The sequence below is a fragment of the Aulonocara stuartgranti genome (assembly GCF_965226115.1).
Source record: "Aulonocara stuartgranti genome assembly, chromosome: 8".
NCBI classification, from domain to species: domain Eukaryota; kingdom Metazoa; phylum Chordata; class Actinopteri; order Cichliformes; family Cichlidae; genus Aulonocara; species Aulonocara stuartgranti.
This window is the reverse complement of record NC_138959.1, coordinates 16,419,387-16,444,414: the sequence shown is the minus strand read 5'-3', so window position 1 is coordinate 16,444,414 and position 25,028 is coordinate 16,419,387. Positions and strand designations below refer to the sequence as shown.

The following is a 25,028-nucleotide window of genomic DNA, read 5'->3' as shown; positions in this document are numbered from 1 at the left end:
CAATCACTTAGCCTTGACTTATTATTGCCTGTCAGTGAGGTGTACCGTACGCAGTGAGGTGTACCCTGTTTTAATCTTTAATGGTTTCAGGCTGTTGATTTATTAATGAAATCTCATTTGACTGCTGTTTCATTTCCAGAAATACATACCTGCCCTGATGGAGCTGCACAGCAGACAGCCAAGAGAAGCAAACACGAGCGATTCCCCAGATGTGAATGTGGGGAGTTGCACAGATTTAACACAGCTGTTGTTCTACTTACTCAGCCTACATCTGGACCTAACACGGTGAGGGACGAGAAAAACATTTTGACCTTTATCTGCAGAACTGCATGTTGGAATGCTTAAAGCATGTATGTTACAGGCTGTATGTGGGATATTTTTATGAAATAATTTCCTAAAGCTGAAAATCACAAAAGGATATCCCTTAGAAATGGAATAGAAATATCAGTAAACACATCCCAACATGTTTTCCAGGCAGAACAGGAATAAATGCTTCAGATAAGGTGCTAAAAGCATGCTCCATGGTCACAGCACTGAGTTCATCCCAGCTGTAAAGTCTTTGTATAAAACCTGTTTGTGCTTGGCTCTATTTTTCATGTTAAGTCAAAATATTTAGTACGATTGACAGAAGAAATTCTTAAAACTAGAAACAAGTTCTCTTTATTTTTCTTGACTAGAGCATCCACTGTCTCCAGAAGCCAGAAACACAACCAAATTTAGTGTGCTGCATCTGTCAGATCTAAGTCAGCTTATTAAGACTTGCTGCTGTTAATAATTTAGGCAGAATCTGGGCTACTGAGCAGTCAAAGGACAAAACCTGCTCACCTTACCTGGTAAAAGAATTTAACTGACCAGACAGTTATCAAGGCAAGGGGACATTCAGCCTCCCAACTAAAAAAGAAAGAGCAATAACAACAACATTGTCAGGAGGCCGGGGCTGTGACCCAGCATTTTGAGTTATTTTGCATTTTTTGATTACTTATGAGATAATGTTAAGTTCTAGGGTTATTATTAGCTTGTCTTAGTTTAGGTTTAGTCTAGTTCATGTTATCATCCACTTCTCCTTGTATATGTGTCTTTTTCTGTTTGTCATGTGTTATAACTTGCACATTACCTTTCTCAGTTTATATATACACTAACTTATTGGAAGTTACATGTCAATTTTTTAATGCGCAGGTACAATACACAATCTGCACTTTTCTAATTATTCTAAATATTCTTAACTATTTAAACATCTTTCAGTATCCTGCTCTGTTTGCACACTACAACCTGGGTTTGCCTCTTATATGCACTCTATTTTTAATAACTGTACAGTACTCTGCTTTGGTAACTATTGTCCATGATATAAATATGTAAAAATTGTGTTTCTGTTCTGTGTCCTGTTCTGTTTGTATATGTGTGTTTTTGCTGCTGATACAACCAAATTTCCCCTTGTGGGACAATGAAAGGATTATTCTATTCTACCTATTCTATTCTTCTATCTCCTTGTCTGTGTACTTTCCCCACGTCTTTCTCCTCGGTGTTGCTCTATCACTCTCGCTCGTTCTCTCTGTCTCTTGTTTCAAGCTTGCGTGTCCCAGTTCATGTCTGTACATGTTTCCTGTTTTATTTTGAAAGTCTTGTTTCCTTGTTATGTCATCTCTGTTTCCCAGGTGTTTCCACTTTCCTCATTATCCTTCAGTGTATTTACGTTCTGTTTCCCTCTGTTTAGTGTTGGGTTGTCTGCTTATCTCGTATCATGTCACTGCAAGTCTCCATGTCACAGTTTTCATGTTTAGTTTTAGTTTAGCCCAGTTTAAGTTTTTAGTTTCCTTTTTTCCGCAACTCGCCTTGTCTTGTTTTTGCTTCGGATGCCAGCCTCAATAAATGGCTCGCTTTCTGTTAAGATTGAGTTTTGTTCTCCCGTGTCTGCTTTTGGGTCCACAGCTCAAACACTCCGGCTGCTCCGCCACAACAAACATGCATGCAGCTTAATCTAGACTAGGGATGTTAAGACCAGTGAAGCTACATGGTTACAAAGTTCACTGCACTGACTCTCCTCTGATTACAACAAATAAAGTGTTTGTTAATTTATTGTGAACTCAATAATAGCACATAAACAAGAACTTTCCTGTGACTTAATTTGTTATCTATTATTTAATTACTTTGGCGTAGTATGAATGGCACTGAGGGTTAAACGTTTTTAGCATCAGGAAAAGGTGTAAAACTTATGAAAAGTTAGTTAAAAGTTCCAAAATCTCTTAACTCCTTCACATTTTCTAAAGCTGCCCAGTGGGGCTGAATTAGAGTCTTGGTTGGACCGATTCTGGCCGCCGGGCCTTATGTTTGACACCTCTGTTAGAACCAGAGCAGACACTTCTGGTTATTACACAGAATCCAGGGTTAATGCACTTCAGCATTGGCTTCTTTTTTAAGACATGGAAACGATATCCTTCTTTTGTGGTGGGTACTACTGATTATAATTAATGGCCACCACTTATAGCAGTTTGTTAAATAATATAATTTTGTTATATTGTGCAGATTGAAAGATCAGGAAACTGAAAATCTTATTTGAAAATGGACATTTTGATATAGAAATTGCACACTGTGAGAACAAGAATGAGCACATAACATTTCTTAATCATAAACATGGTTATTTCCTGTTTTGTTTTTTTTATCCTTGCATCAAAACTTCAAACAATGAATAATAATAATAAAATTATTTTATACTACTACCACTACACTGCTAATGAGCATTTCTGCTCTTATCAGTATGTTTCTGCCTAAAGACAAATTTATGTGCACACTAGAGGCGGGCAAAGATCGTTGTACTGTGTCCAACGGAGGATTCAGATCCACCTCAGACATAACTGGTTGTGGTAAAGCAGAAAAGCTGTATTCAAGTCAGGAACGGTACTATTAATGAAGATATGACAGTGTTCCATCAATTTACGGTTTGTGGGATTATAATATTATTTTATGCCATGTTATACCCCTAATTAAAGATTGTGAATTATTATGATGTTTTAGTTTGCATTATTCTCCTGAATTAGAAGAAGGTGATAACTATTGCATTTGTTAAACTGATTTGCATTACATTAGACTGCTGATTTATTGTGAATGAATGATATTGTTTTATGATGCATTATACTGCTGAGTTATAAGAAATACTGTTCACAGAAAGTCATCGCCTTATTTGTCTGATTAGAAGGGAACAGAATATACTGGAGAGGTTTTCTGCTCCATCTCAGCAGGAGCAGATAAACAGGGAGCCAAGGTCGTAGCTTAGGCGCCGTGTGAGAGAAAGCATGTGAATGTTTAGGCTTTTATGATTAGGTGGGGGCCACTAGAGGCTATAAGAGTTTGATCAATGCTCCACCATTTTGAGATCTGATGCTGTCTGCGTACGGTGTCCATCTCCCACGAGTGTGATCATTAAAATCATCGTTTGACTCAACCCAGTGTTGGGGCTCGGCCAGGAGCTGACCTCTGAGAAGAGCCGAACAGCAGAGCCGCAGAAGGCCGTGGAGCAAAGCAAGGAAACACATGATTTTTGTGAAAAGGGGGGCAAATGTTAGAATTAAAAATGCCTAATTTGTTTTTGATGTCTTTTGTTAAAATGAGTGGTTTTAATAATTTTCAGACACACCTTGCAAATGTTATTATAATGAGTTGGCACTTGGTCTTTTGAAGGTCATAAGCTTCCTTCGGCGTGATGATATATTGCAGGTATTGACTTTGAGTGCAGAGGGCTAAATGCAAACACGCTTACACACACATAGGATATGATTAGAATAAGTCCCTGGGACATTCTGAATATTCCAAACCAATTCTGAATCGCCAGAAGATCAGTAGATGACAACATTAGATTATTAGAGCTAGGAAGAGAGGTGTTTTGGTTTTCTGTCTCTTACAGAGAAAGGAACAGACACCAGACGAGGTCACAGATATACGGGGATCCTTCGCAGCAGAGACAGACACGGTGACTGCAGAGACACCAACTGGGTCCAAGTGTCATGGCGTTTGGGCTCCGATTAGTCACCTCAAAGGATGGATCCCATAAACACAGCAATAACCATGAAGGGGTTGGCGGAAATCCAGGAACACCAGACCAGCGAGGCTCTTGGTCAAAAGGGGGACGTGTTCCTGATCTTTTTCTGGAGGATACACAGGATACACAGGACCCGAGGATACACAGATCTTTGTTTGAAATCGGGGCAGAATAATCCTCTGATCTGTGCCACGACTGAAGGGTTGTCTAACCCCTGAGGTTGAAGAAAGAAGAGCAGAGGTTCACCCAACTGGAAGACACTGGTAGCTGCAGCAATAAAATAAAGGCTAAAAGCTCCTCGGACAGAGGTTCTAGTCTGAGTACGTCTGAAGGGTATAAGGTAGCACCAAAATGAAGCTGTGGGAGAACTGAGGAGTGTCATCTGTACCGGCTACTGTTGTAATAATAGTTTTTCTTGCATCTGAACTGCGCAAACACAGAGGTCATCTCACATATGGTTCACCCAACAGGGGGACAAAGGGCCTCAGGGGTAAGAAGAAATGAACCCGATAACACTGGATTACAGGGTGTAGGTGAGCTCTTTATTCTAAAGAGCTCAACAGGGGGAGTGTGGGATTATAATATTATTTTATGCCATGTTATGCCCCTAATTAAAGATTGTGAATTATTATGTAGTTTTAGTTTGCATTATTCTCCTGAATTAGAAGAAGGTGATAACTATTGCATTTGTTAAACTGATTTGCATTACATTAGACTGCTGATTTATTGTGAATGAATGATATTGTTTTATGATGCATTATACTGCTGAGTTATAAGAAGTACTGTTCACAGAAAGTCATCGCCTTATTTGTCTGATTAGAAGGGAACAGAATATACTGGAGAGGTTTTCTGCCCCATCTCAGCAGGAGCAGATAAACAGGGAGCCAAGGTCGTAGCTTAGGCGCCGTGCGAGAGAAAGCATGTGAATGTTTAGGCTTTTATGATAAGGTGGGGGCCACTAGAGGCTATAAGAGTTTGATCAATGCTCCACCATTTTGAGATCTTATGCTGGGACGATCTGATTTCCTCGTGTCAGCGTTGTTCCCACATCATCATAATTAATGTTGTTCCAGGTTCAACATTACAAGTGACCAATCACCTTCTTGTGACGTCATTCCATTGCGACTTCGAAATACCCGCCTTCGAGTATTTTGAAATACAAGTGAAAAAGCGAGAAACCGCCGCCTTTCCGCCGAATTTGAAGTCAATATAGGATACTTTCCTTTAATAAACGGTAAGCATTAAACATATGTTCCTCACTTGGCTTGCTGTTTGTTTGCTAGCGATAAGCTACTTGACGACAGCATTAGCTAACCAGTGTTCTCTAGACCAGCGTTCCCCAACTTTTTGGGTGTTTCGTGGCCCGGGGGTTGGGTCAGGCAAAATTGCAGTAGCTTCCCTGATCATTTTACAAACGTAAGTGAAGAGAATCTGGACTAAAAGGCCTAGACTTATGGTTTTGTGCCGAATCTGTGAATCAAACTATCACCTGGAAACATAATTAACTGGTCCATAGCTGTGAAACTGGACATGAGTTCTTGATTCTATGGAGATTAACAGTAATCCAGAAATTTACAAATTTGTCCTGGTACATTGCGTAAATGTTGTCCCTGGGACATTGTGTAGATGTTGTCCCTGGGACATCGCGTAAATGTTGTCCCTGGGACATCGTGTAAATGTTGTCCCTGGGACATCGTGTAGATGTTGTCCCTGGGACATCGCGTAAATGTTGTCCCTGGGACATCATGTAGAAGTTGCCCTGGGACATCGCGTAAATGTTGTCCCTGGGACATCATGTAGAAGTTGTCCCTGGGACATCATGTTAAAGTTGCCAGAGACATACCATATGAAAGTTTAGCTTCTTCTAGCCCCTGTTTGTTTTATATATATATATATATATATATATATATATATATATATATATATATATATATATATATATATATATATATATTAGGGTTGCAACGATACACAAAATTCACGGTTCGGTTCGGTTCGATACTTTGGTGTCACGGTTCGATATTTTTTCGATACAAAAAAAATGTTCATGCCTTTTTAATTTGTCATTTATTAAAATTATATATATATATTTTAACTCAAAAGTACAGTTTTTAAATTTAACCCTAACCCTTGTGCGCGTTTTTTATTTTGACAGCGAATGCGCACCTGCGGACCACTTATGTGCAGCCCTGGTTATTTAGCTCGTCATATTGCAGCCACAGAAATTATTTTGTCCATGAAACCATAAAGCTGCACTTTCTTTTTGCCTTATAGTCTGATTTGTCATAACTTCTCCGTTTTGTGGTAAGCTTTTCTTTGGCTGTCACTTCTTCACCCTGACCTGTCTTATTTGGCTCAGCAGAACTAAAATATATATCTGTCTGTGAAGGTTCTCAGTCATCCAGGTCATCGTAGTCAAATATAAATCCTGCTGCTTTTACACACGCACTCACATAAGCTCAGCGATTCTCTGCGCGATCAACCTCTCACATGTTTAAGCTTGCTGCGGGAGATTTCACTTGTCATGTTTGCATAGTAAGCTAACGATTAATAAGACTATGTCAGAGGAATTGGTGCGCAAATTATCATCACTCACAGATCAGTGCTGTCGCTCTCTATACACAGTTCGCACGATTGCAAAGTGAAAGCAAAAAAACAAGCGCAAATTCAAACGCGATTTCAATATGTCACATATTGACAGTGGCTCACCGATGCCAATGACATAATTACCCAGCTACATTTCTGAAAGAATGCAAAAGCATTGACATATATTTTTCCTTCCTACAATAGCCCGACGAGCAGGGAAGAGATAGATTTTGGTAGCCCGACTGAAAAAATCGCTAGCCCCAGGACGTCAGGCTAGCGATATTGCAAGCCCTGTATCTGATTGAGGAATCATGCATCTTTGGAAAAGAGAGTTTATTACAGAGAAATGGCTCTTTCCAAAATAAAAGCTATACTATCCGCTTCTTCTGGGCTATATTCTCAGCAGCATAAGGAGAATCATGTGCTAACAGCTGTCTAAATGACTCGGCTAAAGTTAGTAGCATGCTTGTTGTTTTTGTCTTTGCACTAGGATGATGTCGGCGTAAATGTGCAGTCATATTCGTTGTGTTCCCACTAGTGCTTTCAGGTTGATCTCGTTGAAATGACCTTAACGCCACAACACGGCAAATCTCCGTTAACGAGCTACCGCCGATCGCCCCGTGCATGGGGCTAGACGGCCAACACGTTAACGAGCTAACTGCGCTAACACACTAGTTCCCACCAATGTAATTGAGCATTGCATGGCACATCCAACATACTGTTTTACTTTAGTCCATGACTCGCTTACCTTCAGGGTCATACGTCACATGAAAACCAAAATAATTCCAAACACCAGATCTGAATGAGGGTGGGGGAGGTGCCCTGCGCTCTTCCTTCTGACTATGCTGTCTGTGTTGAGCGCTCAGTGGATCTGCGCTCGACAGTGCAGCCTAGGCGGAGTAGTCGAACGCAGATTCACTGAGCGCTCAACAAAGACAGCATCGTCAGAAGGAAAGTTGATAAAATAAATTACAAATGTTGTATTGTTCGATACATATGCGTACCGAACCGAAAGCACTGTATCGAACGGTTCAATAGCGATACGAATATCGTTGCACCCCTAATATATATATATACATATATATATATATATATATATATATATATATATATATATATATATATATATATATATATATAGCGATAGGAGAAGGATCGTTGAGTGCGAGAGGAACTGACCTGAAATATAGGATCATGGCCAAGCTTGAAACCTGTATCCCCCGTAGTCGGTGACCAAGATTACGTGAAGTACCCTCAGAAGGTCTGCTAGATGATGTTAATGCAGCACTACGGACGATACCTACAACCACGATTACCGACACTAACAAGCTGATCTACAATACGGCAGCAGTGATCAGTGACATGCTTGGCTACAAGTTGAACAGCCACAAGGGGCAGTACCCTCCATGGAGAAGGAGGCTAGAGGGCAAGATCAAAGTAGCACGGAGGGAGGTTAGCCAACTAACGGAGTTGCAGAAAGGTGCGACAAAGAAGGTGCATAAGAAATACAGCAAGCTGTCCATACCTGAGGCCTTGGAAACTGCCAAGCAAAGACTCATAGCCTTGGCCAGCCGCTTGAGGAGGTACACCAGAGAGATAGAAGGCAGGAGAATAAACCAGCTGTTCTCCACAGAACCAGCAAAGGTGTACTCTCAGTGGCAAGGGAACAATAAGAGAACAGCACCACCAAGGCTGGAGACGGAGCAATACTGGAAGAGCATATGGGAGAAGGACGCAACCCATAACAGCAATGCTCAGTGGCTAGTGGATCTGAGGGCAGACCACAGCGACCTCCCTGAACAGGGTCCAGTAACCATCACAGTGGCAGATATCCAAGAAAGGGTCTCCAGTATGAAGAGTTGGACAGCACCAGGGCCCGACATGGTTCACGCCTACTGGCTAAAGAAGCTGACTGCACTCCACGAGCGTCTGGCAGCACAAATGAACCAGCTGCTAGTTAACGAGAGACACCCGGAATGGCTAACCGAAGGTCGGACGGTCCTGATCCCCAAGGACCCCAAGAAGGGACCGGTCCCCTCCAACTACCGACCAATAACCTGCCTCAGTACTACATGGAAGCTCCTGTCAGGCATCATATCGGCTAAGATGAACAGGCACATGGGTCAATACATGAGCGGGACACAGAAAGGGATTGGCAAGAATACCAGAGGCGCAAAACACCAGCTACTGGTAGACAGAACAGTCAGCCGAGACTGCAAGACCAGACTGACCAACCTGTGCACTGCCTGGATTGATTACAAGAAGGCCTATGACTCAATGCCCCACAGCTGGATACTGGAATGCCTAGAATTGTACAAGATCAATGGGACCCTAAGAGCCTTCATCAGGAACTCAATGGGGATGTGGCGTACAACACTAGAGGCCAACTCCAAGCCCATAGCACAAGTCACCATCAAGTGCGGGATCTACCAAGGAGATGCTCTGTCCCCACTGCTGTTCTGCATAGGCCTGAACCCCCTCAGTGAGATCATTAACAAGACTGGCTACGGATACCGACTACGGAACGAAGCAGTTGTCAGCCACCTCCTGTACATGGATGACATCAAGCTGTATGCCAAGAGTGAACGAGACATCGATTCACTGATCCACACTACCAGGCTATACAGCAATGACATTGGAATGTCATTCGGACTGGAGAAGTGTAGTCGGATGGTAACAAAGAGAGGGAAGGTAGTCAGAACTGAGGGGATTGAACTACCAGAAGGCAACATTGCAGATATAGAGGACAGTTACAAGTACCTGGGGATCCCGCAGGCGAATGGGAACCATGAAGAGGCCGCTAGAAAAGCTGCAACCACCAAGTACCTGCAGAGGGTCAGGCAAGTCCTGAGGAGTCAGCTGAATGGTAAGAACAAGATCTGGGCCATCAACACATACGCCCTGCCCGTGATCAGGTACCCTGCTGGGATAATAGGCTGGCCAAAGGAGGAGATAGAAGCCACTGACATAAAGACAAGAAAGCTCCTTACCATGCATGGAGGGTTTCACCCCAAGTCCAGCACCCTGAGGCTGTACGCTAAGCGGAAGGAAGGGGGCCGGGGACTGGTGAGTGTCAGCACCACAGTCCAGCATGAGACAACGAACATCCAAGAATACATTGGGAAGATGGCCCCAACTGACCGAGTGCTCAGTGAATACCTCAGGCAGCAGAAACCCAAGAAAGAGGAGGGAGACGAGGAACCATCATGGAAGGACAGGCCCCTGCACGGTATGTACCACCGGCAGATAGAGGAGGTGGCTGATATCCAGAAATCCTACCAGTGTCTGGACAAAGCTGGACTGAAAGACAGCACAGAGGCACTAATCATGGCAGCACAAGAACAAGCTCTGAGCACAAGATCCATAGAGGCTGGGGTCTATCACACCAGGCAAGACCCCAGGTGCAGGCTGTGTAAAGATGCCCCAGAGACAATCCAGCACATAACAGCAGGTTGCAAGATGCTAGCAGGCAAGGCATACATGGAACGCCATAACCAAGTGGCCGGCATAGTGTACAGGAACATCTGTGCCGAGTATAATCTGGAAGTCCCGAGGTCAAAATGGGAGATGCCCCCAAGGGTGGTAGAGAATGACCGAGCTAAGATCCTGTGGGACTTCCAGATACAGACGGACAAAATGGTGGTGGCTAACCAACTGGACATAGTGGTGGTAGACAAACAGAAGAAGACGGCCGTAGTGATCGATGTAGCGGTTCCGAATGACAGCAATATCAGGAAGAAGGAACACGAGAAGCTGGAGAAATACCAAGGGCTCGGAGAAGAGCTCGAGAGGATGTGGAGGGTGAAGGCAACGGTGGTCCCCGTGGTAATCGGAGCACTAGGTGCGGTGACTCCCAAGCTAGGCGAGTGGCTCCAGCAGATCCCGGGAATAACATCGGAGATCTCTGTCCAGAAGAGCGCAGTCCTGGGAACAGCTAAGATACTGCGCAGGACCCTCAAGCTCCCAGGCCTCTGGTAGAGGACCCGAGCTTGAAGGATAAACCGCCCGCAGGGGCGTGCTGGGTGATTTTATTTTTATATGTATATATATATATATATATATATATATATATATATTTAATATTATATTTAATATTTACATTGTATTGCAAAAAAACCCAAAACAAGTTAAGATGAATTAATGAATATTGACTAATTAAACCTTCGTTATTTTTCCACCAGAAATGGACGATATAATTAGAAGAAGTGTTCTGAATGACGAAAAAAAAAGAACTGGAAAAGATACACAACTTTGTGTGCATGTGTCACAATGCCAGGAGGACCCATTCAGTGTTGTGTTAGAAAAATTGAACTCATTAACCCTTCATGGACATTATAAATGTTTAAATGTTGCCTCAGGTAAAGACAGGAAAAGAGACTATTACAAATTCAACTGCATCAGAGCTGGGAAAAAAAGTCAAAACAGCTACAGAGCAGTGGGCTGTAAGGCCTATGTTTATTTAAAGTACTCAAATGTTGGAAAGACCACACAGTCATCGTGCAGCGTACATATGATAAGCATGATGGGCATGATCCTTCGGACCCAAAAGACGCACATTTCAACAATATTTCCAGTGATTTGAGGAGGAAGATTGAGGAACTGCTTTCCCTTGGAACTAAGCCAGCCATCATACTAACCGAATGTCATAAATGGGCCAAAGAACATGGACACAGAGATCTTCACAACAGAGAGCATTTTGTCACACCATGTGACATTGACAGTGTTAAAACCTGCATGATGAGGAAGAAGCACTTTAACTGTGGAGACAGTCAAAGTGTACATACCTTACTTAATGGAAAACATCAAGAACATGTTCTCTTCTATCAACCATACACATCTGACCAAGAACTAATGATTGTTTTGCAGACACCTGTGATGAAATCAAACATGGAGAACTATGCAAAACAGTTAGTATTTGTTGACACCACGCACTGCGTTAACCATTATTCATTTCCCTTATTCACACTTGTTGTAAGAGATGATCATGGGCATGGAGTCCCTGTGGCCTATGCTATTGTCAGCAACGAAAGTCAGAAAACCCTGGAAACTGTTCTTGGAATAGTTTGTGAGCATTTCCCAACTTCCCCGAGGTAAATAATACATTGACAGCTATTAATTTTGAAATAATTCCTTTTCAAAAAAGTTATAACATGCCAGAATCTAATGCTATAGCTGCAGCATGGGCTGCAAAAAACTTTCCTTTCCAGTTGTTGAAGTTATTCCTATAGGCTGTATGCAGTATTTTATATATCTACTTGTGAGTTGAAATGTTTAATTTGGCATTGAAGTGGTGCTTTGAGATAGCAAAAACATTTTCATACTGTTTAATCTCATTTAGTGTTTTCTTTTTTTCTGTAGAGCATTTATGGTTGACAAAGACTTTGCGGAAATAAATGCTTTGCAGAAGGTTTTTCCAGAGTCAGCTATCCTTCTATGCTGGTACCGTGTCTTGCAGGTAACGTTGTCTAAGATGCACCTGAAACACATTTTTACAACAGGGTCCTGTTGTTATGATTTGCCTCATTGTGATATTCACCTACTCAGGTTAATGAATATAAAGGGATAAAATGTTGAGTGACTTTGTCCATTCATTTAAGACCACAGTGCACTCATCTTCTGGTGGCTGCTTCCCAAAGCTCTTTTTGACATTTAAAAATATGTTTGCCTGGTTGATTTCTGTAATGCACAGGTCCTCTTGTCCAGTGAGTGACAAAGTTATTTTTGGACGTCAGCTTTCTTTTATGCTTTTTGTACAGCTGCTCCTCTGTCTCTCTCTCCAGATTAACTTTTTTTCTCTTACATTCACAGGCTGTTAATCGATGGCTTTCAAAATCAGAGTCCGGGGTCCATGGGCTTTCTAACACCCAAAAGAGAAATGAAATCATTTCTTTCTTTTGTAAGCTGAAAGCTTGCACATCTGTAAGTGTAATTTGTCTATTTCACATTTTGATTTCTTGATTACACTAAGAGCATAATAACTTTCAGTTGCTAAAAAAAAGTTACAGAGAGATACAAAATAGATTTTTGAAACAATTTCTAAAACTGGCTTCTTAGCTTGCTTATCAAAACAAGTACTTAAGCTGTGCAGACCATCATTGTGTCACCCACTGTGCAGTAGAACTTGTGAGTGGGATTCTTTCACAGACAGATGCTGAAACCAAATATGCTTATAGGTTTAGTGTTCCTTCTTAGCCATTGTAAGGGAAGAAATAATTGCTTCTTAATACAAAAACACGACATATTATTAACTCATTCACTGCCATTGACATCTATAGCCGTCAATTGCAGTGAATGAGTCAATGGGTTTAACTCATTCACTGCCAATGGCTGGCAGTGAATGAGTTAATAACTTAAAATTCTTAATGTTATTCAATAAAAGGAAAAGGGCTTCAATACATAATATTAAAGATTTCAATAGGTCTGTTAAATGGATTGAAATCTATTCTGTTGCATCCAATTCTCTTAGGAGGACGACTTTAAAGCCACATCAGCAGAGTTCTGCCAGACATTTAAGCAATACCCTTTGGTGTGCCAGTATTTTCAGAAGCACTGGGAAGGCATTGGCCACATGTGGTGTGACTACGGCCGTCGCTTCAGTCACGCTCGTTCTGAAACAAACAATGTGATTGAAAGGTATGATTTATTATTTTGAACTCATTCGATTGTATTGCTGAAAAAAAGATATTATGCTTTAATCCAAGAGGCTAAACTGAGTAGGTTCTTCATGTCATTGCCAGAACAGGTTTTAGGAAAATCCTTTAAATTCTAGCAGCGTTTTTTATGTTATCACAACAAAAAACAGAGTAGGTGGATTTGCCTAAATCAGCTAAACCGGCACAGAGCATTCCTTTATAAAAGACGTGTGCAATAGGTATTCCAATTTTTTTAAAAATAATTTCAGTCTTGATTAAAACTTTAAATTCCTTCAATTACAGTTACTAATCATTTCAAATAACTGTTTTTCAGATTTTTCCACCGCCTGAAATACCAGTTTTTATCTGGCTACAAGAATAGGCGTCTGGATGATCTGATTGAAGTGCTCCTAGGGAAGGCCGATGACTACTTCTCAGTCATAAAAACCCTGCAAGATGTGGGCCGCATGAAAAACAGGTTTGCTGACACCTTGTCTCAAGTTTCAGACTCTGTTTCAAGACTGATGGAAAATGGTTGGGCTCTTAAAATTACAGTCAAGAACAGCCATGGAGTTAATGCATATCAAGTCCCATCTGAGTCAAGAGAAGACATAGTGTATGATGTCTGCCCTGTTGAGTCCTACTGCAACTGTACATATGGCTTACGAGGACTTCTTTGCAAGCATCTAGTGTTAGTTGCAAAATTAGCAGAGGTTGACAATGACATCTATCCAAACATGGAAACAGACATTTCTAACTTGGCAAAAATTGCAGTGAAAGAAAGGCATTACTTTGTACACTGAGGACTTGAAAGTGATAAAAATGCCAAGTTTGTTTGGAAATCTGTGTTTTTTTGCATCGGCTGAAACACTTCAGTGCACTTGTTGTACGTTCTCTCACTATAACACATGTGCTTGCCTGAAGGTGGCTTGTAGCCATTTTAAACAAATGAAAAACTCTCTGAAAAGTCCTCTATCAACTTTGAATGACACTCCTGTAGTTGAAAGCACAGACAAAAAATGCACAGAAGATGCGGTTGGAAAACTAAATGCTGTTTTAGACACAGTTAAACAGTGGGCATTCATTCCAGAGGGTATTACTGCAATGCTAGATGAACTGCATACAAATGTCTTAAAAACAAAACAAGAAGTATAGGCAAAAGTATATGCCAGTACGAAATAAAGACGACAGATAATGCACGCAAAATTAGGCCATTGTATTCTAGCAAGAAACGTTCGGCCAGCATCGACATTCCAACAGTCTGTGAAAATGAATGTGAACAGTCGATAACCACTGAAAGAGAGACATCCTCTGGAGAAAATGAAAACCTTTTGGAATACAAAACAAAAAAGAGAAGAGTTAAAGCTAAGTATATGCACAAGTAGACTTTTGTGTGACATTTCAAAGGGACTGCATCCATTACTTCTGTTTATTGAAACCTAAAGCTGAATAGCTGTCTTAACTTTCTGCCAAGGAACAGATGAAAAGAAATTGTTTGCTCTCTCAAGCAGTTGTTATTTATGTGTGTTATTCATTACTTTGGCTTGGTTGCTGTTTTTGATACAAATTCATCTGTGCCCATTGTAATATTTTCATATGTTGCTATTTTTATATTGCTATGCATTATAAATAAAGGATTACTTATTATTATTAAAGGTCTGCATTTGTAATTGTTGGTATTATTTATAAAATATGCGCTCTTAAGTTTTTTGCTCCATAAAACGATACCTGTCACTTTTTGGACATAGAGTATCAGCTGTTGAGAATCCTGGCTCATACAAAATAGAAGTAAAAGGTTTCAACATCCAGCCTTTTTATGATTAAATACAAAGTGTAATAACAGAGTTATTGGGGTGTGATTTTGTTAATAGTTAGTCTTAAGTATAAGTTTATTGGTAATGATGAGTAAGAAAATATAGCCAGAATAATGGAATGAGACTAACACCTGACCTCACACTGAGATTTGGTATGAAGTGGCATGTTTGTGCTAATGCTGACATTGGGGCTCAGAGTTCCTGTGTGTATATATTTGTGAACGTTAACTTGGCTAATGTCCAAGGGTTTGACTGCTTTCCTGTTGGATTGTATCACAAAGAACAGGGATAAGAGCACCAGTGGCCGTGCACACCCTCATCTCTCTCCTTCACCCGATCATTAGTGTTGGAAACCGGCATTAGCTCAGAGTAGATTAGACTTTAGTATAGTGCAAGTGATTTGATTTTATGATTATTTGATTCAGTTTTTTCTGTGTTCAAGTTCAATTACTTTAATAAAATATGTTGAATTCAAACAAATAAATAAACAAATAAACTGTGGACATTACCCTTTTAAACCTTTCTGAAACAAGACAGGTAAAAACCAGTGTATAAAAGTTTACATAGGTATAAATAGCTCTAACACTTTACTTCAGCCTGGCGTCCACATATGTGGACATCACATTTTGGGTTATTTGGACCAAAATACTAAATCTTGATCAACAAGTGCCTGATATACAGTTACGAGGACATTATACTGCAACTGTTCTATCGAAATTTCAAATTAATGTCCTCATATGTGGCTCTCATTTTTCTCAGAAACAAAAATTAGGTAAAAAAAACCCCAAAAAAAAACCAACCTGGTAATTCTTTCTTTTTACATTCATCGGGTTCCAATCGGCCCAAATATCAAAGAGAAATTAAAAATGCATGCCATGGAAGATTTCGGGTCTTAGGGGGTTAAAATGACCAGACCCCTCCGGCCTGTTTTCCAGGCCACTAAATTAAACCCAGTCAATTACCAATTGCACAGAATAAAAACCTACGAGGTCCACTAATAGTCCAAAAGTCCAAATCTTTAATAGAAAAGACAGGCAGAACTCAAACAAACAATAATCCAAACAAGGAGCATATATACACACTAGAAAGTAAATAATTACAAGTTATTAAATCAGACTAATTAAATACAGTAAAACTAATAAGGGAAGACGAGCACACGGGAAATAAAAATAACAGTGTAAACATACCAAAACTCAAAATAAAACAGGAAAGCTACTACAAACCGAGTGTGACACAATTACATTCATATTGAAACATATGTGATAATTTTCTTTCTTTGTAGCATTTTTAAGATATGTGTTAGAACAGTCATTATGCTGTTTGGATTAGGAACCAATCATTTTTGCCAAATAGTTAACACAAACTTAGAACAACAATGAACAATTTTCAAGATTCTGATTTACAGAACAAACAAAAGTCACAAAAGGTTTCATTATTTAAGAGACAAGATCAAGTTTTTCACACAGGAATGAAATGACAGAATCCAGTGCAGCGGGGCCAAAGGTGTGTGTCAGCAAACTGAAGGTTGAGGAATCAGTCAGCTCATGTTTAAGGTTGTGTTGGATTTTGAGAAGAGTCTGTCTGTTATTAGAAAGTAAGATTAACAATGTTACACCAATAACCCAAATACGGGGAAATGACAAATAATACCAAAAAAGATACAACTTTCATATTGTTTTACTAACTTACTTTGTCATATCAGCACTTGAATGGTCGATGCCTTTACAGACCATGTCTGTTGTGACATCGCAGGCCAATCTTCCGGCAAACCCGAGGGCTAGCTCCCCAGCCTCCTCTTCACTCAGAACACTAAACACTGTTACTTTAGTTTTGGCCTTCTTAGGCCTGTCAAGAATCATTGCGGGCAGTTTGGCTTTACGGCCCTAAAAAAGAAAAAGTGCAAACACCAAAAGAGCAGAGAGAGACACACGCACAAAGTTAAATGCTTTTGTTTACATGGTGTAATTGTGTATGTGTTGCAGCAAATGCACAATTTCCAGCCACATTGTCACTTCATTGATACGAGTAACCCGGATTTATTTCAGGTGACATCAAAATCACGAAATGTATACCTACCCCAATCAAACCTCTGAAAACATGAACTGACATGTTCTCTGCGTTGATTCTGCGCTTGATCTCGTCTTCTGTTATTGTGTAGGTTTTCTTTTTTGAGCTTGGTACAGATAAGCGACCATGCACTCTGTAAACTGTACTAGTTCCTTCTGAATCAGTTTGGAATTCTGTATCTGCATCGATCCTGTCAACATCAGCAGCAGCAGCATTATCTGTACTCAGACTTGTGCCGTATACTTCTGCTTCTTTTGCGTTGTCTTCAGTCTGTGTACCTTCATCTCTGACTGTCAGTCTTCCTATCTCACTGTTACTTGTCGATTTGCTGCAGATGTTCTCTCCCTTAGGAACTTTTCCTTTGTCATTCGCTGCCTGATGCTTTCCCTGATGACATTCTTCACTGGCTACTTCTATTGCTCCTCCTGTATAGCCACCTACTATGCTGCACAACTCCTTTCCCTCTGCTGTGCTGCACTGTGCTGTTACATAAAGAAGAATGATATAAACAGCACTATATCAATTTAATTGTGAAGAGAAATCCCCACAATACGACACAGTTATGTCTAAAATAGTTTTGTGTAAAAACTGGATCTTGAAACGTCCACTTTAATTACACAGTCCTGGTGTGCAAAGGCAAAATTACAAAAAAAAATTTCACTTTAAACATTTTTGGACATTGTTTAGTTATATTGTGACTTACTCTCACAGAAGATACAGATGCCACAAACAGACTTTGAACAATGCATGTGCTTGTATGCACCACATTTCTGGCACTGCACCTGTGAATTAAAAAAAAAGAAAAAAGAAGAAGAAATAAACAAACAAAAAACAAATGAACAAAGTCCATTATATAAACAATCTATATGGCTAAGGACATGTCATAGTGTACCCGGTCTTTGGCTGCAATCACACACCAGCACTGACTGCACTTCCTAGTTCGATCTGCAAAATATAATTTGTTTAAGTACAAGTTACATTTTCCAATGTTAGAGAAAAAGAAAGCAGCTAATTTTATCTTTACCTATTGAGGAAAATAAGTAGTGGCAAAGTCGGGACCTGAGCTTTGTGATTTCAGTGTTGTACTCCTCCACTTGTGTTTTACCGTCAATGAGAGATTGGGCAAACTAATAATTGACGAAGAAGAAAAAAAAAAAAGAACAAAAAGAATTAGATTAACAAAGAAATGTTTTTTTTTTTTAACCCCCCCGAGAAAAAAAAACAGAGCAACCAAAGCAAAGCATTACTGCTGAAATGGTTCAATCTACAAAAAAAAATTGAGATTTTACCATCCTGCCTCTAAGGCTTTAAAAACTGAATAGGCAAAAATGTAAACATTACTTATATAGGTTAAAGCTATAGTTTTCAGTACCATTATGACATGCACTCCACATGAGTTCCCATCCTGTTGATGTGGGTGGCTCACATGTGACAAGGTCCACTCTCCAGTGCAGCCTCTTGCTGAAGCAAATGAGCTGAGAGATCGCAGTTATTACAAATAAAAAGCATATAGAGAAATCAATAACCACGTTTGGTAATGATTTCAATTAAATTAAATATGTTATGTTAAATATGTTAATTAATTACCTCCAGTTTTTCGACACCGCACTTTTTCTGACCTCCGACTCGCCAAATGAATTCATTTAGACTATGGTCCTCTTGGGTATGTCACAAAACTGTTTTGTAAAAAGATGGATATGGTAGGCTTGGGCCTTGAGCTTTCCTAATGAGGGACACTGAAAAGTATCATGCAAAATCTGTGCAACTTACAAACAAGGTCCAGTGGCTGCCGTTTTCCAGACAGGCTCCAATCAATTTCTCAGATAAAGAATGTGACAAGTATGTTTTTCTGTCAAGAATGACACTGCAAAACTGCGAAAGCTTGTCAGGTGAGACTTGTAATTAATTCTGCAGATACACAAACATATAGAAAGTGTCATTTTTGGTTTACATTAATTAATTTCTATAGTGTGTACAAAACAAATCAAGACCACAGACTCAACACGCACCACTCAATTTTTGGTGTTCTTTATCAGTTGGCCAAGACAGAAATGTTTTAATCTGTGTGCATTGCTTTTGAGCAAGTCTTTACACAGAAAAGGTTTCAGAAAGGTATTTTTCAGGTTCTTCTGACAAGGCTTCAATTTTGGAAAATGCTGGTTTTTTTTATAGTGGCAACTTATAAACCCTTTGTGATAAGAACATAGTTACCACAGTCCAAGTCATACCTTCAAAAAGTATGCACTTTGTGCTCTTGTGGACCCATCCAAAATTTTTCCAGTGATTTGGCTTGGTATTGGATAAATGTGAGGGAAATTCTATAAAAATAACATAAATACACCTATGTTTTCAAATACATTACAAAAAACGTAAACATACTATGTCATTATGATCAAACAAGCTTTACAACATACCTCACACTGCAAATAGATTAGGCCATCTATTACCTTATAAAACAAATAAATAAATACATATAAAGAAAAACAGAACTAAGGAATACGATTCATTAAGTAAATTGTACAATAAAGTGTCTGTGAAGGTTCTCAGTCATCCAGGTCATCGTAGTCAAAGGAGCTTGCAAAGAAAAGCGTCTGGACTTCTTTAAGTTGCTTGAAGACATTTCACCTCTCATCCGAGAAGCTTCTTCAGTTCTAAGGTCAAATGGTGGAGAGTCCCAGATATAAACCTAGTGGGAGTATCCCCCCACAGAGGGACAAAAGGACCCCCTGATGATCCTCTAATCGCCTGAGCCAAGGTGTGAAACTGGGCGTGGGTCCCAATAAAGTGTATTTAAAGCAGAATTTAACATTAGTTTTATGACAACATAAAAGGATTTTTATGTCAAGAAGTACCTCATCTGAAATGTTTGTCTGGTCAAACAGGGATTTCAAACTTGAAATACCAATAGAGTTTGGTCCAGCTACTCCCACAAGGTAATCTGTGAGAAAGCATATGCTGTAGTCAACAGATATCATTTTCTTTTTGCATGCTGCAACCATCATCCATTTCAGTCTTCTAGGAGCTTTGTCTGGTTGTAGTTCTTTTTTCTCCTTCTCTCCCTTCATCTATTAATTAAATTGTTTTCTGACCTTCCTAACTGTTTCCGACCTGTCTTCCCAATGTGATGTTTAAGCAATATATGTATGGTCAGAAGGGGGTGAAATTTTCATTGCAGTTGTACGTGTAACATTGCATGTGATAATAAAAGGCTTGATTGGTTGATTATTCAACATGAGCTGACATTTACCTGACATTGTGAAGGAGTCACAGTTTCTGTAAGGGTGTAAGAACATAACATGTGGATTTGTTACACTTTTTTTTCACAAGTTAATAACAATCAATAATTTTCATTCCATTATTAACAAGCTATCACACGATGTTCCTGGGACAACATTTACACTTTGTCCCTGGGACAACATTTACACGATGTCCCAGGGCAACTTCTACATGATGTCCCAGGGACAACATTTACGCGATGTCCCAGGGATAAGATAAGATAAGATAGAACTTTATTAATCCCTCGGGTGGGTTCCTCTGGGAAATTCGGTTTCCAAAAGCACAGCACCGACAGAAGTTACAGTTACAGAATGAGATATATATATATATATATATATATATATATATATATATATATATATATATACACATACATATACATATACATATATATACATACATACATACATACATATACACACACACACACACACACACACACACACAAATACAGAGACAAATATAAATAAAAATAAAATATACGAAGGGGATAAATAGAATAAATAGGAATAAAAAAAAAAATACAAGTGAATTGCACATTTCAAGTATTGAGGTCTATTTGTATGGAACGCCAGGACTGCCATAATGAATTAATTAAATACACCATTAAATAATTAATTAAATGTGTCAATAATTAATTAAAATTGGAATTAATTAATTAAATAAATAGTTATGACACATGTAATTAATTAATTATTGACACATTTAATTAATTATTTATGTATTTCACATTTTAATTAATTATTGACACATTTAATTAATTAATTATTGACACATTTAATTAATTATTTATGTATTTCACATTTTAATTAATTATTGACACATTTCATTAATTATTGACACATTTAATTAATTATTTAATGATATATTTATTTATTTCATTTTGGCAGTCCTGGCGCCTGGCTCTCATCATGAAATAATTTTATCTGTCAGCCTCACCCATCAAACTCAGGGGGCGGGGTTAACGCTGATCAAGTCAAAACCATTGCTTTGGCCTGGTGGCCATTGTTTCTAGCACACAACAACCGGCATGTGGAAGCTAACAGAACTGAGCTTTGAAAAACCCTGTTTGTGTGTTACCAAATACCGTTTTAATATTTTTTTAGCCGAGAATGTAGTGGTTTAATCTTCATGTGTCTGGTCGGTTTGTCAAGATACAGCCTCTTTGCAAAAGTGTTTCGATGATTTCGGAGATGTCTGCCCAGTCTCACGGCAAAGCGTGGGATAGACCCGCTCGCCTCGCAAGCAATCCCACCGACAAAGCGCAGGCCCCGGTACACAGCTGTAGTAACCCCCGCTGACTTCTTTTACTGAGGTTATATTTATCGATGTTTTATTTCCTGATGTTCTTATGTGTCCTACGTGTTTCAGTCGCCAATTCTGAATTATAACTAACATTAAAAACATGTTTAAGGAGGCGAGAGAGCAAATAAATCTGTTTAACATCTGATCTTTGGGTTTTTGTTCAGTAATCAGCGTGACCTGTGTATAAACACATAAAAGAGATAACGTTGGTGTTTCCGTCATGTAGTAACTGCTGGCTTTAACTGTACAAAGGTTGTTCGACACTATGAAACACATACAGACTTCATGATGTTCGGCTAATATTTTTATTGTGAATATTAATCATGCTGACCTCGCTCTGTACACCACGCAGCGAGGTCAGCATGTCCACGATATCCACGATATCCTCAGCTCCATGAGTTAACACAAAGTTTCCCAGCTGACTATCTAACTGCCAACTATTCCAGAGACGTGAAAATATACAGCATAAAGAAAAGTGTAAGAGACTCAGCAGCAGATTAGAATAACAGTTATACATTTAATAAATCACCAAATGAATCCAAGAAACGAGCAAACCTGTTCCGACAATTTGAATTTGTATTCCCTCAGCTGCAGACTCGCTGCTGTTTAAATGTTTGAAAAGGAAGATTAGATATAAAAAACGTCAAACATAGACTCAGTCTGCCTTCACATTTGATATGAGGCCAGCACGTATAGTGGCCTCAGCAGGCTATTACTGAAATACACGTGCTATATCATAAACTATGATATAAATAGGGAGGTCCTATTAACATGTTTAGTTTTAAAGGACACCTTCCTGCCTTTAGTCTCATTCATGAGCAGTATTAGTTTTCTTCTAACATCCAGAAGTCTGCACAATGTGTTTCATAGTTTGTAACAAGCCTTTGACAGGTAAACATAACATGACCGAAAAAGCAAAAAAAAAAAAAAAAAAAAGAGAGAGAGTGTTGACATAAGAAGAGAAAATTCTCTCAATTATGGAGACAGACAAATGGTTCATTTATGTTTGATGTGTGTTTATTCCTCCCTAAATATCGTCGGTGAAGTTCGCCATGCATGTCAGATTTTCCTGCGCATTTTTATACCTCTGCCAACAGAGAGAGAAAAAAAATCACATTCTAACAGACAGCTGGTGCTTAGAATACAGTTGAATAACTATTAAAAAACAGATGATATTTAGATGATAGTTCAGTCTAACACATGTGCCAGTGAACCATTAAACGTCTGTGAAACTATGCAGTTATGAAACGTAACTTTAACCTCAGCCAAACCGATTTGCTCAGTTGTAAATAAAACAGCGAAGTAAACGTGACCCGACAGACAAAACCTGAGTGAATGAAGTCCAGCGTTTAACCACTGAGAGCTAAAACTCAGCTGAGGTTTGAAAGCTGTGTGCCGGTGATTGGACATCAGCCGCTGATAAAGCTGTTCGCCTATAAAGTGCTCTGTAAGGAAACGAGCTCCAGCAGCTCTGCGCTCGGGGAAAACACTATATTTACTTATCTTGTGCAGAAAAATGCGCTGACATTGTGTTATATCGAGTACCGGCTGCCCAGTTAAACTGTGACTATCACCAGGTAACTAGGCGTGTTTCTTGAATTAGCAGCAGGTGTTAAACAGCTGACAGATGAGGAGGAGGATGCATGCAGGTAAACTGAGGGTCTGTTGAGCTGATCGCTGGTTTCGTGAGAAAAATGTCAGCTCGTTCTTTATGTTACAGAAGCACAGAGACACAAGACCAGGCGGAAAGAGACGATCGTTCGGTGAAAATGAGAATCTGCGAATGCAACATGTGGAACACGGAGAGTGGAATATGTAAACAAACCGGTTAACGTAACCCCCTCGGTGCACTCTGCATGCTAACTGTTAGCAGAGCTAGTGAAATCTCTGAAAACATCTGAGCACTTTTGCAAACATGTTCTATGTTGACAACCTGACCAGACATACGTCGCGACATTCGCGGCTAAAACACTGTTAAAAGTGTAGCTGGTGACAGAAAAACGGGGTATTTTAAAACTACACCACCACCATTGCTGCCTGTGATTTGATCTGCATTCTGGGATAACTGGCTGCCCCAAGTCTACACAAGCAATCGATTTTCTAGGATCGACCTGTTTTGACTTACTTTGCACGGCAACCAATCAAATGTTAGAGAAGCTGCATGGGCAGCGTTAACCCCGCCCCCTGAGTTTGATGGGTGAGGCTGACAGATAAAATTATTTCATGACGAGAGCCAGGCGTCAGGACTGCCAAAATGAAATAAATAAATATATCATTAAATAATTAATTAAATGTGTCAATAATTAATTAAATGTGTCAATAATTAATTAAAATGTGAAATACATAAATAATTAATTAAATGTGTCAATAATTAATTAATTACATGTGTCAATAATTAATTAAAATGTGAAATACATAAATAATTAATTAAATGTGTCAATAATTAATTAATTACATGTGTCATAACTATTTATTTAATTAATTAATTCCAATTTTAATTAATTATTGCCACATTTAATTAATTATTTAATGGTGTATTTAATTAATTCATTATGGCAGTCCTGGCGTTCCATATATTTGCACCATTGACTATTTACAAAAGTATTGCACAAAGGTATTGCACAGTGAGGTGAAGAGGAATTTGAGAGAAATTTGTAAATTTCTGGATTACTGTTAATCTCCATAGAATCAAGAACTCATGTCCAGTTTCACAGCTATGGACCAGTTAATTATGTTTCCAGGTGATAGTTTGATTCATAGATTCAGCACACAACCATAAGTCTAGGCCTTTTAGTCCAGATTCTCTTCACTTATGTTTGTAAAATGATCAGGGAAGCTACTGCAATTTTGCCTGACCCAACCCCCGGGCCACGAAACACCCAAAAAGTTGGGGAACGCTGGTCTAGAGAACACTGGTTAGCTAATGCTGTTGTCAAGTAGCCTATCACTAGCAAACAAACAGCAAGCCAAGTGAGGAACATATGTATAATGCTTACCGTTTATTAAAGAAAAGCATCCTAAATTGACTTCAAATTCGGCGGACAGGCGAATTGACTTCAAATTCGGCGGACAGGCGGCGGTTTCTCGCTTCTTCACTTGTATTTCGAAATACTCGAAGGCGGGTATTTCGAAGTCGCAAAGGAATGACGTCACAAGAAGATGACTGGTCACTTGCAATGTTGAACCTGGAACAACATTAATTATGATGATGTGGGAACAACGCTGACACGAGGAAATCAGATCGTCCCTGATGTTGTCTGCGTACGGTGTCCATCTCCCACGCGTGTGATCATTAAAATCATCGTTTGACTCAACCCG

General features: G+C 39.4%; 1 protein-coding gene and 1 long non-coding RNA gene across 3 annotated transcripts; one reads left to right on the top strand and one right to left on the bottom strand.

Moving 5' to 3' along the window:
* Positions 1–11,079: 11,079 nt before the first annotated feature.
* LOC309712504 (uncharacterized protein) lies at positions 11,080–14,907 on the top strand. Its single transcript, XM_082543328.1, has 5 exons — positions 11,080–11,706; positions 11,975–12,071; positions 12,425–12,535; positions 13,083–13,249; positions 13,583–14,907. Exons 1-5 carry the CDS (start codon positions 11,351–11,353, stop codon positions 14,049–14,051), a joined length of 1,200 nt encoding a protein of 399 aa, XP_082399454.1. The 5' UTR covers positions 11,080–11,350; the 3' UTR covers positions 14,052–14,907.
* Positions 14,908–19,357: 4,450 nt separating this feature from the next.
* On the bottom strand, positions 19,358–20,438 carry LOC309713564. Of its 2 annotated transcripts, XR_014278608.1 has the most exons (4): positions 20,377–20,438; positions 19,982–20,067; positions 19,544–19,576; positions 19,358–19,447 (listed from the first exon to the last, which is right to left on the bottom strand). It is a non-coding gene; the product is annotated as an uncharacterized lncRNA (long non-coding RNA). The 2 variants fall into 2 exon arrangements; XR_014278609.1 differs by lacking the exon at positions 20,377–20,438 and having other exon boundaries at positions 19,982–20,173.
* Positions 20,439–25,028: the final 4,590 nt, after the last annotated feature.